The sequence below is a fragment of the Clarias gariepinus genome, chromosome 6 (genome assembly GCF_024256425.1).
Source record: "Clarias gariepinus isolate MV-2021 ecotype Netherlands chromosome 6, CGAR_prim_01v2, whole genome shotgun sequence".
Taxonomy (NCBI): Eukaryota; Metazoa; Chordata; class Actinopteri; order Siluriformes; family Clariidae; genus Clarias; species Clarias gariepinus.
The window spans coordinates 10,881,512-10,895,225 of record NC_071105.1 but is presented as its reverse complement, the minus strand read 5'-3'; the positions used below and the strand labels follow the sequence as shown (position 1 = coordinate 10,895,225).

The 13,714-nt window shown below is 39.8% G+C and overlaps 1 protein-coding gene across 1 annotated transcript in view; it reads right to left on the bottom strand.

The window, feature by feature from the left end:
* raver2 (ribonucleoprotein, PTB-binding 2) overlaps window positions 1–13,714 on the bottom strand; it is a 92,022-nt gene that overhangs the window by 65,631 nt on the left and 12,677 nt on the right. The window contains exon 2 of the mRNA XM_053499086.1: window positions 10,838–10,904. Within this exon, the coding sequence (XP_053355061.1) occupies window positions 10,838–10,904 (67 nt within the window). The remainder of the gene's footprint in view (window positions 1–10,837; window positions 10,905–13,714) is intronic.

Below are 13,714 nucleotides of genomic sequence, written 5' to 3'. Positions count from 1 at the left end.
ACCGAGTATCATGTATCACGCATGCGCTTCTTGTTTTGACGCCGAGCGTCACATGGTTTTTCTCTCTCTTGCGCTGCGGAATTGTGGGTAATCGTCTCTCCTGCTGGGTCTTAGTGCGTGTCTCTTACTAGCATAATCAACATCCGTGCATATGTGTACTGTTTACTATAACACTGTGTGTGTAAAACATATTTTATTGTGTTTTTAAGCATGTGTGTGTACAGTGCGTGTGTAGTTTCTTATAACACACGTGTGTGCGCCTGTGTAAAGCAAAAGAAAGTCTCATTAGAGAGTTAAAGATCTATTTTTTTCCCTCTCTGTCGTTATGTGTGCGCGCACACGCAATTCGACACTGTTCCCCTCCACACACACACTCTCGCCTTTACACCCCCCCACCCGCACTCGGCTTCACACACAAACACACACACACACACACACACACACACACACAAACACTGCTCTACACAGAAACACTGCTCGGTTGCTATTCTTTTCAAAGGTAAACTGCAAGTTCATTTGTTGCCTTGTTTTACTTTACAGCAGTGATTCCGTTTGTATGCGCTCACACAAGTGTCATTAGCGATGTTCCTTGCTAATTTTTCAGACAAAACCTTCTTTCTGTTAATGTGTGTGTGTGTTTGTGTGAAATTCAATTAGAGGAGAAAGGTTTACTGTGTAAGATGAGAAGGGGAAGACGGGAGGGACTGATTCCTCCTCTCCTCTTACTTTAGATTCACACACATACACAAACACACACATACACACAGCGTCTGCGTGAAAAAACGGAAACACTTATCTGTCAGAATTTATTTTTACTTTTTTAAGGGTAAAGTGCAGGTTAAGTTTTATTTTTTTTTTATTTATATTTTGTATTAATTATTTTTATGTGTTAATTTTTGGGGCTGTAGAACGAATAATTCAAGTTTCTATTATTTCTTACAAGAACATTTGCTTTGATTTACGAGTGTTTTGGAATATGAGCCCACTGTATTATATTCACAAAATTTGTCCATATAGTCTTTCCTTACATAACTGATCAGCTTTTATCAGATGAATAAACTTAATTAGGGGCTTTCCATGTGATTGACAAACTACTTTAAACTATATTTGACTGTGCTAGCTATTATTATTGCCGTATGTTTAATAATAATTAAAAAAAAAGATTAAACCCCTCAATATTTGGTAGCAATTAAAGCTGCAAATGCTTTACCTCTATCAGCTTTGGATTTCTGGATTCTGTTCCTTTTGGCAAGATTTTTGTGAACCACCAGCCAGTATAGCTTTGGCAGTGAGCTTCAGATCATTGCCCTCTTGGAATGGAAAGTCGTTGTTCCAGTCTTACGTCTTAAGTCTTGATGAGACCAGACTGGATGCTTCAGAGTCACCTTGAACCAACAGCAGTTTCCTTGTCCTTGTTGATGAAAAGCATACCCATAACATGATCCTACTGTACCAGCAGGTTCTCAGGGTGATGAAAGGGATTTGATTGCAGCCAAACATACTGTAGTGCTTTGTAACAGGACCAAAATTTTTTAAAGTAGGTTCTGATCAGAACTTTTTTCCACCATCTGCCTAGTCTTTAACATGCCATTTGGTAAACCCCAAATGGGAACTGGTTTTCAGTAATTGTTGTCTTGTGAACAGCTTTTCTCGACTAAGCTGTGGATCTCTCAGCTCCATTTTGAATAATGTTTTTTTTTTTTTTTTTAAGTTCCTTAGTGGGATGTCCAAAGTTTAGGATATTTGATTTGATTTCATAATCAAACACTCATTAATATTTTTCCTGAACATTCTCTTGGACTTGTTTTGATAGCTACTTGATCTTCATAAATTGTCTGTTAACAGGGTATGATTTATGGGATGGTTTGATGGTGTTTAGACTCCTCCTAATAAAAACCCAAAGCAACTCTAGTAAAACCTGGCATAGGGCATCTTGGCAAAGCTCCTGGAAAGTTATTTTAAGTCTTACAAGAGCAAGCTTTCAAATATATACTTGAAATCGCTGCTAAAGTCAGTGATGATGGGATATATAACCTAGGTCGAATGAATTTATCCATACAACTGTATCAGTGGTGCAAACTATGGAAGCAAAATAGTCTCATTAATAATTCACACAAAAGACACGATGCACACATGCATATCCCAATTCACATGCGTGAAACCCAACTCACGTGCACAAAATAAATATATCTATATTCATAACATATGTTTCACAAACGCAAAACACAATTCACAGATGTACAACTGTGTACAAAATTTTTTAATGTTTAAAATTCATGAGTGTATCATGGACTGTGAATGTGAAAATCATCTTTCGTGTGTAAATCGCCCTGGATTTGTGTGCTTTCTAGCTACCCGCATGATTCTAGTTTCACAACTTTACCTTCAAAACAAGTGCGCGGCTACAGTAGTTGTAGTAGTACTCTGACACTCGTAGGGGCTAATCACTTAATTAGCCACCTTGACATACATTCTGTAGCGCATAGTGCTAATTAGTACTTGCTAACATAGTATCCTGGAAAATTGTGACAATGAGAAAAGCTGATTCAGCTTTTACAGTGGCTATTACAACCTTATGGTCACATCAACTTTAATAGCCGACAAATGAGAGGATCCAGCAGGCACATTAGACATAATTAAGCATGAAACAGCCGTTATCGAACCCATGTGTGCTTTTGCTTCAACAAAAAGCTCGACGCAGGAAAAAAACTCATTTACTTACAAGCAAAGCTTAATTACAAGGCAAAAAGATTTGCTGGTCACCTTTTTCTGAATTAGCCTTAGTCCATAAAACCATCAAACAAAACAGAAAAAGGGTAAAAACCATGTCCTTACAGCTATCCAGGATTCAGTAAACCTGCACTGAGTTTGAAGACTGCTAACAATATAATACAGTCTTGTTTAGTGCTTAATAATAACACTCTGATCTTTTGGTATAACAAGAATTTTCAGCGTGCTCCTCATGAAAGATTTACGGTATGCAGCAATCAAACATTTGAAATTAAGAAGAAGCCTTAATCTAAGAAGCTTAGTTAGGGGGGTGATGACAGATGCCCAAATCCAGTCCAAACGTGTTCAAAAGTCTAACATTTTGCACTACTCGAACACAGACATACGCCACAATTTTAGTCAAAAGTAAGGAAAAATGTTTTGATTTCACTGTCATGTAGCTTTTTCAGAAAACTCTTTTCACACTTCTAATGATTTGAAGCCAAAAAAAGATAATACATAGTAACTGTAACTATAAGCATTAAAAGAAATCTCTGAAAACTGAGTTAAACTTAAATCCTAATGGCTTCAATCTTGAATATGACTTGAATCTAACCTGACATGACTTTAGTTATGACCTGGCAAATGACTTGAGGCTTGGACCAAGGATATGACTTGGGATTGTTCTGTCTCAGTAAATGAGTTGGTACATCACGGGTACATGGCCTAGGACACGGACTAACAATATGACTTGGGATTTATTTGTCTCAACCTGGGACTCGATCTAAGGACATAACATAGGATTTGTCCTTCTTAAATAGGGGCTCTGGGCCTGGGATATGAGCTAGTACAGTATGTGACTTGTGTCATGTCTGGCTTGACTTTGCACTCGATACTTTACTTGGAACTGAACGATGGACTCAATATGGGATGTGTGTGTCTTAACCTTGGACTCTTTGGTATTAGTCTCTCTTGTACCAACCCCTGTTTTTAATACATGGTAAGTAAAATAAACTGCATCAACACCTAACATTACATTTCCGCCCTTTGTAACTGAATGTAACATTGATAAATTACGCAGTGAAATATAAAAATAGAATTCATAACTCTTACTGATAGCTTGGAAAATTGCCTATTGACTACACCAGGGCAATTACAGTTCCAGAACCCCCAGAACACACCCCCTTATATAATTAAAGTGAATGCAATATTAAAAAGGGCTTCAATATCATTTGCAGAGTATTTATGGAGCATGAAGCAGACGACAGAGCCTGAACAAATGTTGTATTGTTCGGCTCTGATTTTTAAGCCCACCACTTCTATTGTCAGTCCAGTAGCAGACCAGAGCACTACGCATACCTTCCCAATGTCATCACTGATTCTCCTGCTAACAAACACACACACACGCACACACGTCCAGGTCTAATGATTAATAAATAAATAGTAAATGTTACACTGCAAGACAGACTTTGCACACAACTCCTCACGATTACTTGCATGTCCTGAGGTAAGCCGGTGGTGAACTTTGCGCAGGGGATGGGGGATTATTATTATTTCTCCTTCCATTATAAGAATAAGCTGTACTTAAAAGCAAATCCTGTCATATGTTCCCTTCAACATATACACGGATTCTGATGACTCACTCCATCTTCATCCGCTACCTGAAGTCAGACTCCCACTGCACAGCACTTATGCATAACCTTTAGAATATGTCAGCAGGCAAAAGGCAGTGATTAGAGAAAGTTTTATATTGAAAAGTTTGCTTAAACATTGGTAGTGTAAGACCAAGCTGTCATGTAGTGTATACAGTTTAACTTCCCCCCCCTCCACACTCACACACGCGCTCACACGCGCTCACACACGCTCACACACGTTCACACACGTTCACACACGTTCACACACACTCACACACACTCACACACACACACTCACACACACTCACACACACACTCACTCACACACACACTCACTCACACACACACTCACTCACACACTCACTCACACACTCACTCACACACACACTCACACACACACTCACACACACACTCACACACACACTCACACACACACTCACACACACTCACACACACTCACACACACACTCACACACACACTCACACACACACTCACACACACACACACACACTCACACACACACTCACACACACACTCACACACACACTCACACACACGCACTCCTTCTGTGTGATGAGTCAGAGCAGGCGGTTCTCTAAAAGCATTCTTTAGTGTCTTTTCAGAGAGCAGCACCCGTACTTCCCTATAAGCAGAAATTCTCTTTGTTAGAAATCTCTGCATTGCAAAGGCTCGTTACACATGCATACCAGTGCTTCGCCAATTCGATAATTTCGCTAACAAAACCTTGCAAAAGCCAGAAGCAGTTCTTGCGATGCATCTGTTATTCTTAGCGACGAGATCATTTTTCACTTTCTTGGACGTCGAATTATCCATGCAACTACTGAAAGCAAGAAAGCAAGTTTCAAATGCAAAGGGCTTTCAAATAAATCATTTTTATTTTTAGTAGACTTTTCCCTGTGCTTGGTGGGTTTCCTCCGGGTACTCCGGTTTCCTCTCACATTCCAATGACATGTACTGTAGGTAAGGTTAATTGACGTTCCCAAATTGCCCGTAGTGTGTAAATGGGTGTGTAAGTGTGGGTATGTATGTGTGCCCTGCGATGGGTTGGCACCCTGTCCAGGGTGTACCCTGCCTCGTACCCTAAGCCTCCTGGGATAGGCTCCAGGTCCGCGCGAACCTGAATACAGGATAAAGCGGTATAGAAGATAAGTGAGTGAGTGAGCTGCTTTAATGGGAGTGTTTTCATATGTTAGCACGTCTATTATCACAATCGCTCAGAGGAATTTGTATCATGGACCACCGATCAGCCTTGACATTACATCGCAAAACATTACGCTCTGTATTGTGTAGGTTCCTGTTGTGCCGGCGGAGCAGCGTGACTCCACAAGACCTCTGGGGGTGTGATTTGGTGTCTGGCGTCGGGACGCTAGCAGCGGATCCTTGGGTGCTGTGGGTTGTGGGGTTGTTCCTTAGGCACATTCCATGGATGCTCGGTCGGACGGGGATCTGGAGAATTTGGAAGAGACAATGAGTGCAACAATCTTGTGGCAGACGTGGCAGGATGTGGTGCACTGAATGATCTGCTGCCTTTCTGTCATTAACTTTGTTTGTTCTCTATTAGCTTTTCTCTGGGATCAGAGCGGACGGACTAACCATTGGTCCCTGCAGACATGGTTGAGCCTTGGGTGGCCATGATCTTGTCACCAGTTTTGTCATAATGTCATGGCTGATCAGTGTATTAGAAATGCTTATTTAGCATTTTGGCCACTTAGCCTGTCTAACATACCGTAAGTGCACAAAAGTGGGGATTTTCGAAATCTTCAGCTAGCGGAATCTTGTACTAGCAGCAGTGCAACTGTGATAGACGGTGAACTCGAAGCTGGATAACTCAGAGGTCAATCAGCAAACTGAGCTCAAGTCTGTCTGTCTGAAATAAGAGCTTGCATTGTCACTATTTTTAATTCGAAATGCAGTTCATCGTTGGCAGGCTTTGGCAGATTGAATGTTTTCAGCTGAAGGTCTTTCATGAAACCGTGCCCCGTAACAATGCCATGAGAGGAGGACGAAGAGGAGGAGGAGGAGATGGAGAAGGAGAAGGAATTCCCTCACTGCTGCCAAACAGTTCTGTGAGTATCAGAGCTCGCTTTCTGCTATAAACAGACAAGGCCTCTTGCTCCCCCAGATATCCCTGTGTCCCTCTGTGGCTGTCATTCTCTCCCCATGAGACACTCAGCCCTCTCTTTCTTTAACCTGTGGAAGTCGGTTATTCCACTCTCGTTCTTTGCATGCTATAGAAGACACTTGCTATACAGGTTATAAATCAGCTTCCATAAGTACTAAGAGGGATTGTCAGACCTCCGCTGGCTCACAGGCCGGAATTCTGGGCAGCACAGGGTGGAGGGTGGAGGTGAGAAGCCAGGAAAGCCAGAGGAGGATAGAGAGTGAGATCACAGGGTTTCACCTTCATCCCCAAACACGACTAATTGGAGAGCAGGAATGCCAGCGGCATAACTCTGGCTTTTATGACCCACTGATATTTTAGAGCTGTTTAAGACACAGGTTGCCATGCGAGCTCTGTTTCTCGACCCTAGAGTTAGCGCTCCTGTGAAGCCACGGTTATTTATGATTGATTATTCATGGTTGGGTGTTGATAATGATTGGAGGTTTAGACACCCCCTTACTTTTGAGTCCTGATAATATAGATTAAAACACATTTCCACTTATTACTGTCTACCTGTCTGTTTTTCTTTAACCAAACAAGTTCTTCTTAGCCCCCCCACGCGTCTATACACCCTAAATCACACTATATCACACTAAATCACAATCTCTGTTTCTCCATACAGTACACTGACATTATAATCTGCTTCTCTTGTAAACACTTTACAGGGTGTTTCAGCTGTCGTGTGTACAATATTTGTAAGTTTATCCAAAAAAAAATCATCAGGTGCACAAAAGAACATGGCATTGCTGACCAGAACTAAACAAAACAACAATCTATTTTTTTTCTACGCTTTGGAGCACATTGACATGTTAGTTAAATTATATTGCTAAAATATTACAGTTTTATGAAAATAGTCAGCCTCAAAATATGACAAAAATTGGGATTTAATCTTTTTACTTTTTGGTGTTTTTTAATATTTGATTAATCGAGTTATACCAGATTATATAATTTTAGTCAGTGTTTCCACTACAATAGTACAGTAAGTCCTCTACATATGAACAAGTTCCATTCCGCAAGCTCCTTCGTGAGTCCAATTTGTTCGTAAGTCCACATTGTCTACATACAAGGATCCTAACACAATTGTCTATACACCCCAGGATGCCTGGAAGCAAGCGTAAAAGCAGTGCCAAGGAAGCTGGTACTGCTAAGTAGCGCCAAGCAATAACAATGAAGACAAAAGAGAATGGAGTGGGGTAAAATGATGGTGAGGTGAAAGACATTGCTTGAATGGTTCATTGCCACGATTCTAAAGAACAAGGACAAGGTCATGGAACATGTTTGTTTTATACAGTGTATAGCCAATTATGTTAGTATCCTAGTAGTACCTAAACAATGTCTGTTGGACTTACAAACAAATTGGACTTACGAACGAGCTCTCGGAACGAAACTCATTCATAAGTCAGGGACTTACTGTACTGTACCCTTCAGAAGTTTAGTAATGTGGCTACAAGGTAATACATAATAACACCACAAGGTGGCACTTACTTTTAGTGTAATATACAAGAGTTCAATGTGTGTATAGTAAATGTTTAGCTACAATGCCGCTCTGAGAAGTTACCTCACTCGACTTATTCTCCTCAGCAACCAGTGACACAGGGTGTGATTTTTATATTCTATAGTTCATGTGCAGCTACTGAATGTAGTGTTGTGGAGAACTTGCTTGTATAGTCGATGTTTAAAACTTGTTTCTAAGCTATCTTGGAGTTCGGCTCACCGTGGTAAAGTTGGATGGAAGTTCAATGTTTGTCTGGTATTTAAAGTTTCTTACTCGATATGAAGCAACAGAATAGGAAAATGACTGGACAATCTTCATCCACATGTTATATATGTAACGCAAAATGTAATATCACCATGTGCATTAAAAGAGGACAGAGAAAAGTACAGAAATCACTGTTTTATTAGAATACGTGCAGTCGTGGACATGTATAAGAGAAGTGTGATTAGTGATTAGCTTGTCAAAATAAAAGCTAGTCAGGTTTCCTTAGGATGAGCCACTTAATTAATTACAGTTAAACCTCTGCATACGAATTTAATAGATCTGGAGGTGAGTTCTTCTGGTGAAAGTTTGTATTGCAAAATTTTCCCATAAGAAATAAATGCAGATACAGTGGAACCTCGAATGACGAGCAACAATTTTTAATAATTTTTGACTTGAAAAACGAGCATTGTCTTAGTTTACGAGCACCGAGTATCATGTTTCACGCATGCCCTTCTTGTTTTAACACCGAGCGTTACATCATCACAAGTGAGCCAACGGTTTTTCTCTCTCTTGCAGCAGAATTGTAGGGTAATCGCCTCTCCTGTTAGGTGAATACACACACGCACATTAACGAAGAGACCATTTTTAAAACCTTTTAAAAATTAGCAAGGAATATTCCTAGTCACACTCGCGTGAGCGCATACTAACAGGATCACTGCTGTAAGTAAAACAACAACAAAAAAAACTAATTAAACCTTAAACCTCCTCACCTTTGAAAACAATCGCGACAGAGAGAAGTCTGTGTGTTTATTTGGCAACCTGAGAGAAGGGGAGCTGTAAAGCCGAGACCTATCATCTCCCCTGCTGGGTCTTAGTGCCTGCAGTGTTTTTGAGTGCGCGTGTGTGTTTGTGTCTGTGTAAGGCAGAGAGTTTGTGTGTTTGTTTGGCAACCTGAGAGAAGGGGGCCGTAAACGCGAGCGAGCCCCCCTTCAGCCCCCCTCCTCTCAGGTTGCCAAATAAACACACAAACTTCTCTCTGTCGCGATTGTTTTCAAAGGTGAGGAGCTGTTTAATTTTTTTTTTGTTGTTGTTGTTGTTTTACTTACAGCAGTGATCCTGTTAATATGCGCTCACGTGAGTGTGACTAGGAATGTTCCTTGCTAATTTTTAAACGGTTTTAAAAACGGTCTATCCGTTAATGTGTGTGTGTGTGCGTGCACATTTTACACACATACACCCTGCGTGCACGAAAACCCTTATCTGTCGGGATTTATTTTAAAAAAAATTTAAGGTAAAGTACAGGTTAATTTGTTTTATTTTTACTTTATATTTTGTATTAATTATATTTATGTATTTATTTTTTTGGGCTGTAGAACGAATAATTTAAGTTTCCATTATTTCCTATGGGTAAATTAAATTTGGTTTACGATTGTTTTGGAATACGAGCCCGCTTCCGGAACGAATTAAGCTCGTAATCCGAGGTTCCACTGTAATTTGTTTCAGCCACCCAAACATATTACCAATTTCCAACATTATAATCATATTTTTGCATATAAAAACAATCTAAACATTTAAAAAAACAACAACATCTTAATTTATAATTCCTCGTCTCTTAGTGCTTTAAATACTAGCCTGAAAGTGGTTCACTTTTCTTCTTGCTATCGTCATGGCTAACTTTCTCGGGACCCATGGTGCTATGTCTTCAACAAATCGTGCACAATAAAAATAAAAAATAAAAACTCAACAAAAAAATACATAAACTTGCTTCGCATGTCGAAATTCTTTGTATGTCGAGACAAATTTATTGCAAAAAAAGGCGAAAAATCATAAGGCCAAGGTACCACGGTATAAACAACAAAAATATTTTGTTCTATGTCTCCGCTTGGTTAAATAATTTAAAAAGTGCTATGTTCTTTGTGCAGGTTATTAAAACACAAAAATGTCTACTGTTTGTAATTAAAATATAATAGTGCTGCTATTACAATTATTGAACAAGGAGCTTGACCTCTCCGAATCAGCACTGCTCTGTTGTACACTCATGGCAATTACCAACCAAATGTCTTGTGTTATGCAAGAAATAAAACAAACAAACTGAAATTCAGTGTGTGCACATAAAACCTCTATCATCCTCTTGCCACCGTGCCTGACAAATGTTCTAGGGAAACACTGATAGTGTTAGAATTTCAAACGTGTAACACCCCGATGTATCAGGTTTCTCTCCCTTAACCCATTCTATTATGTCTCGATGGAAAGGTACTGTACACTTGAGACACACATGTACCCATAAAAGTTCCATCAAACTGTGCAATTAGTAATAAAAATAAACTAACGGGTGGAACAGGTATACACGTATATAAACAAGAGCCAAACTTCAGCTTCCAGACTCTTCTAAGTTCCCCGCTATTTAAAGTGCAGCATGACTCGGATCTCAAGCATCTGCCGTTAATCACTCCTTTAGTGTGAAGGTCTCTTAAACGACCAGGTAAGAGTGGCACATCAGACTGTGTGGGCAGACAGGGGCTTTTTTTTTTTTTTTTTTAAGTCTGAGAAGGAAAGGTTTCAGAGAGATCCATTAAGAGCGTGAGAGGTGTAGGATGAAGGAGGGCAATTACCTGTGCCTTTGTTCCGGTCCACAAAGCAGTACTTGAGCTCGTACTCACGAAGAATATCATGCACTTCCTGCAGGAATACATATCAGAAAGATTACAGTGTTAAAATAGATCTAGCAACAGCAATTGAGACATAAAACACAGTCCATACCACAGGTTTGTGAGCTTGTGACTCATACTGTATAAGGGGGCTTTATAACTAAAAGTATGGCTGTTCCTTATGCTGCTGTCCACACAATTGTACTGTATAAGACGTCTTAATGAACACATGGTTTGGCAAATTTGATGTGAAAAAGTTTGAGGGCTCTGGACATCAACTCCACCAAACACCACTGGGATGAACTGGAACACCACCTGCACCCCAGATGACATCAGCACCTGACCTGACTAATGCGCTTATGCTGGAACGGGCACATCCCCACAGGATTGGCAGAGTTTGGGCTTTAAATAATATTTACTTTCTTTCATAAAATATTGTGGATGTTTACTTAAGTACCTTAAAAACATAATAGTGCATGATAGAAAACATATTCAAGTGCATGATAGTAACATTTATCTTAATACATAACAAAAACACAAATATCATAACAACCAACAATCATAAAAACACTAATAATAAAGAATAACTGCATAATAAAATGTAGAAACAATACAGTACAATAATACTTTCATGCTCTATTATATGAAATTTTTTTTTAATATTTAACAGCATTAATGAGAACTTATAATAGCATCAATTATTTAGATATTATTACACTGGGTTTCTGCTCAGCTCTCTCTCTCTCCTTTTTTTTTTTTTGGTCTGTCCATGTGTCATCGGGCACCAGATCCTCCCCACCCTGAAGATATATCAGTTTCTGTAGCAGTTACTTAAGGGGTCGGGTTGCCAGCTCAACGGCTGATCATCATTCTCACATTACGGGCAATTAAGCCAATTAGCCAAACCTTCATGTCTTCGACCTGTGGGAGGAAACTGGGGCATCTGAGGAATCCCACCAAGCACAGTGAGAACATGCAACCTCCATGCACACAGACCGAATCGAGCCCTCGACCCTGGAGGTGCAAGGCGGGAGTGCTAACCACTAAGCCAATGTGCAGCCCAGCACTCTTATATAGTATTTTTTTCTTTTTATGTATATATATTTTGGAACATCACTAATACCACTTCACTTGTCTAGCTTTTCTAATACTTGGCTAGACTACTACCTGCACAGTGATTAATTTACAGTGAAAAGCCCTTGACTGAGAAAAGCAAAGAAAGGCAGAGCAATTTAATTACATCCATGAACTTACAACACAGAAGAAAAAGAGGCTGGAGTTAGATTTCCTGTTAATTTTCTGTACCTACGTTATAAATAACATGGGTACGGAACCTAGTTCTGAACGTAGTGCTATAAATAAAGTAAATATCCATCACTTAAAGGGCACCTATTATGCAAAATTCACTTTTTTTCCTGTCTCTTTCCATTGTTTTATTAGCTGGGGTCTAAACAAGCCAATTTGTTTCGTCCCCCCCCAGCATGTTGCTCAGCTCTGCAGTTCTCTGGAGGGGTGTAGCTCAACAGTAGCTCATTTACACAGACACTAAAATGACATATTTGGAGGAGGCTACCTATCCCGGCTACTTAGACCATCGGGCGCTTCAAACCGGTCCTGAAACAGGTCCAAAATCTGGCCAGCAGAAGCCATCTCATCAATACAGAACTTTTATAAGCACATGTTCAAAGTGGCTGTAACCAATGGCGACAATACCAACATGGTGGCATCGGTGACTTGCTACATCAATGCATCGATGACATCACTGCCTCCAAGACCATTATGACAGTACACTGTAAGACTGACACTGGAGACTCCTTCCAAAAATGCTAACAGAATAAGAAGTAAATGAATGAACAGTTATACACGTACGTTCATGTGTAAGCTGTTACTATAGAAACGGTACTATTAGATCAAATACAATAAACCCGTGATTTACCTTGTTGGCCGACGGCAGTCAGTTCATACCGTTCTACAATAGTGTTTATATAAAATGAGGCTGGTAAAATGAACTTCTCTGCCGCAAAGGTACATTTTGGTCTTGTATTCCCGGGAAGGTCTCCATGAGAGACAGTTCCATCATGGTGCTTGATGGGTTTTGCAAATGCACTTGATAATACTGTTCTAATGCTTTAAAATAACACTGTCATAAGACATTGTCATTGTTGTTACTTAATTAACTCTTGCCATATGTGTTTTTTAACGGTTTTAAAAAATCCAGTATTGTTCTAGAACGTAAAACATAAATCCAAACGTGTATCCAAACTTTTGACTGGTATTGTTTACATGAAACTACAGGCGGTGAATATATTTGAGGAAGAGTGGGTTAAGAGTGTGGCTGCTTCAGTTTACGAGGAGTTGACAAGTGCATCGTAAATTAGGAAGCCAAACAAGCTGGACAAATTCTTGGATTAGAAGCCATGAAATAGCTTTTGAAAACTGATTAAAATTTCAAACATCACGTTAGTGACGGCTGATGCTTTAAAAGGAAACGAAAAAGGAATCGAGCACACTTTAACTGGTCATTTGGCAGCCGAAGCATCATCTTCAGTGCAGGTGTGTGTGTGTGTGTGTGTGTGTATATAAGAGAGAGAATGATATTGTGGTGTTTCCTGAACAAGGTTGGCAAACATGTGAAAGGTCTTTACTTAACCCCAGGCCTGCTTTTAACACGCAATTATAACCTTGAGCTGTGAGACGTCTCGCTTTAATTACCAGGTTGTTCCCAGTGGATGCTCTTCACAAGGCTCTTCACTACAACTGCCAGCTCGCTTCACACACACACACACACATCCCTAGTCTCTTTCGTTATCAGTACAACGCCTTAATAGAGAAGTGAAGCTC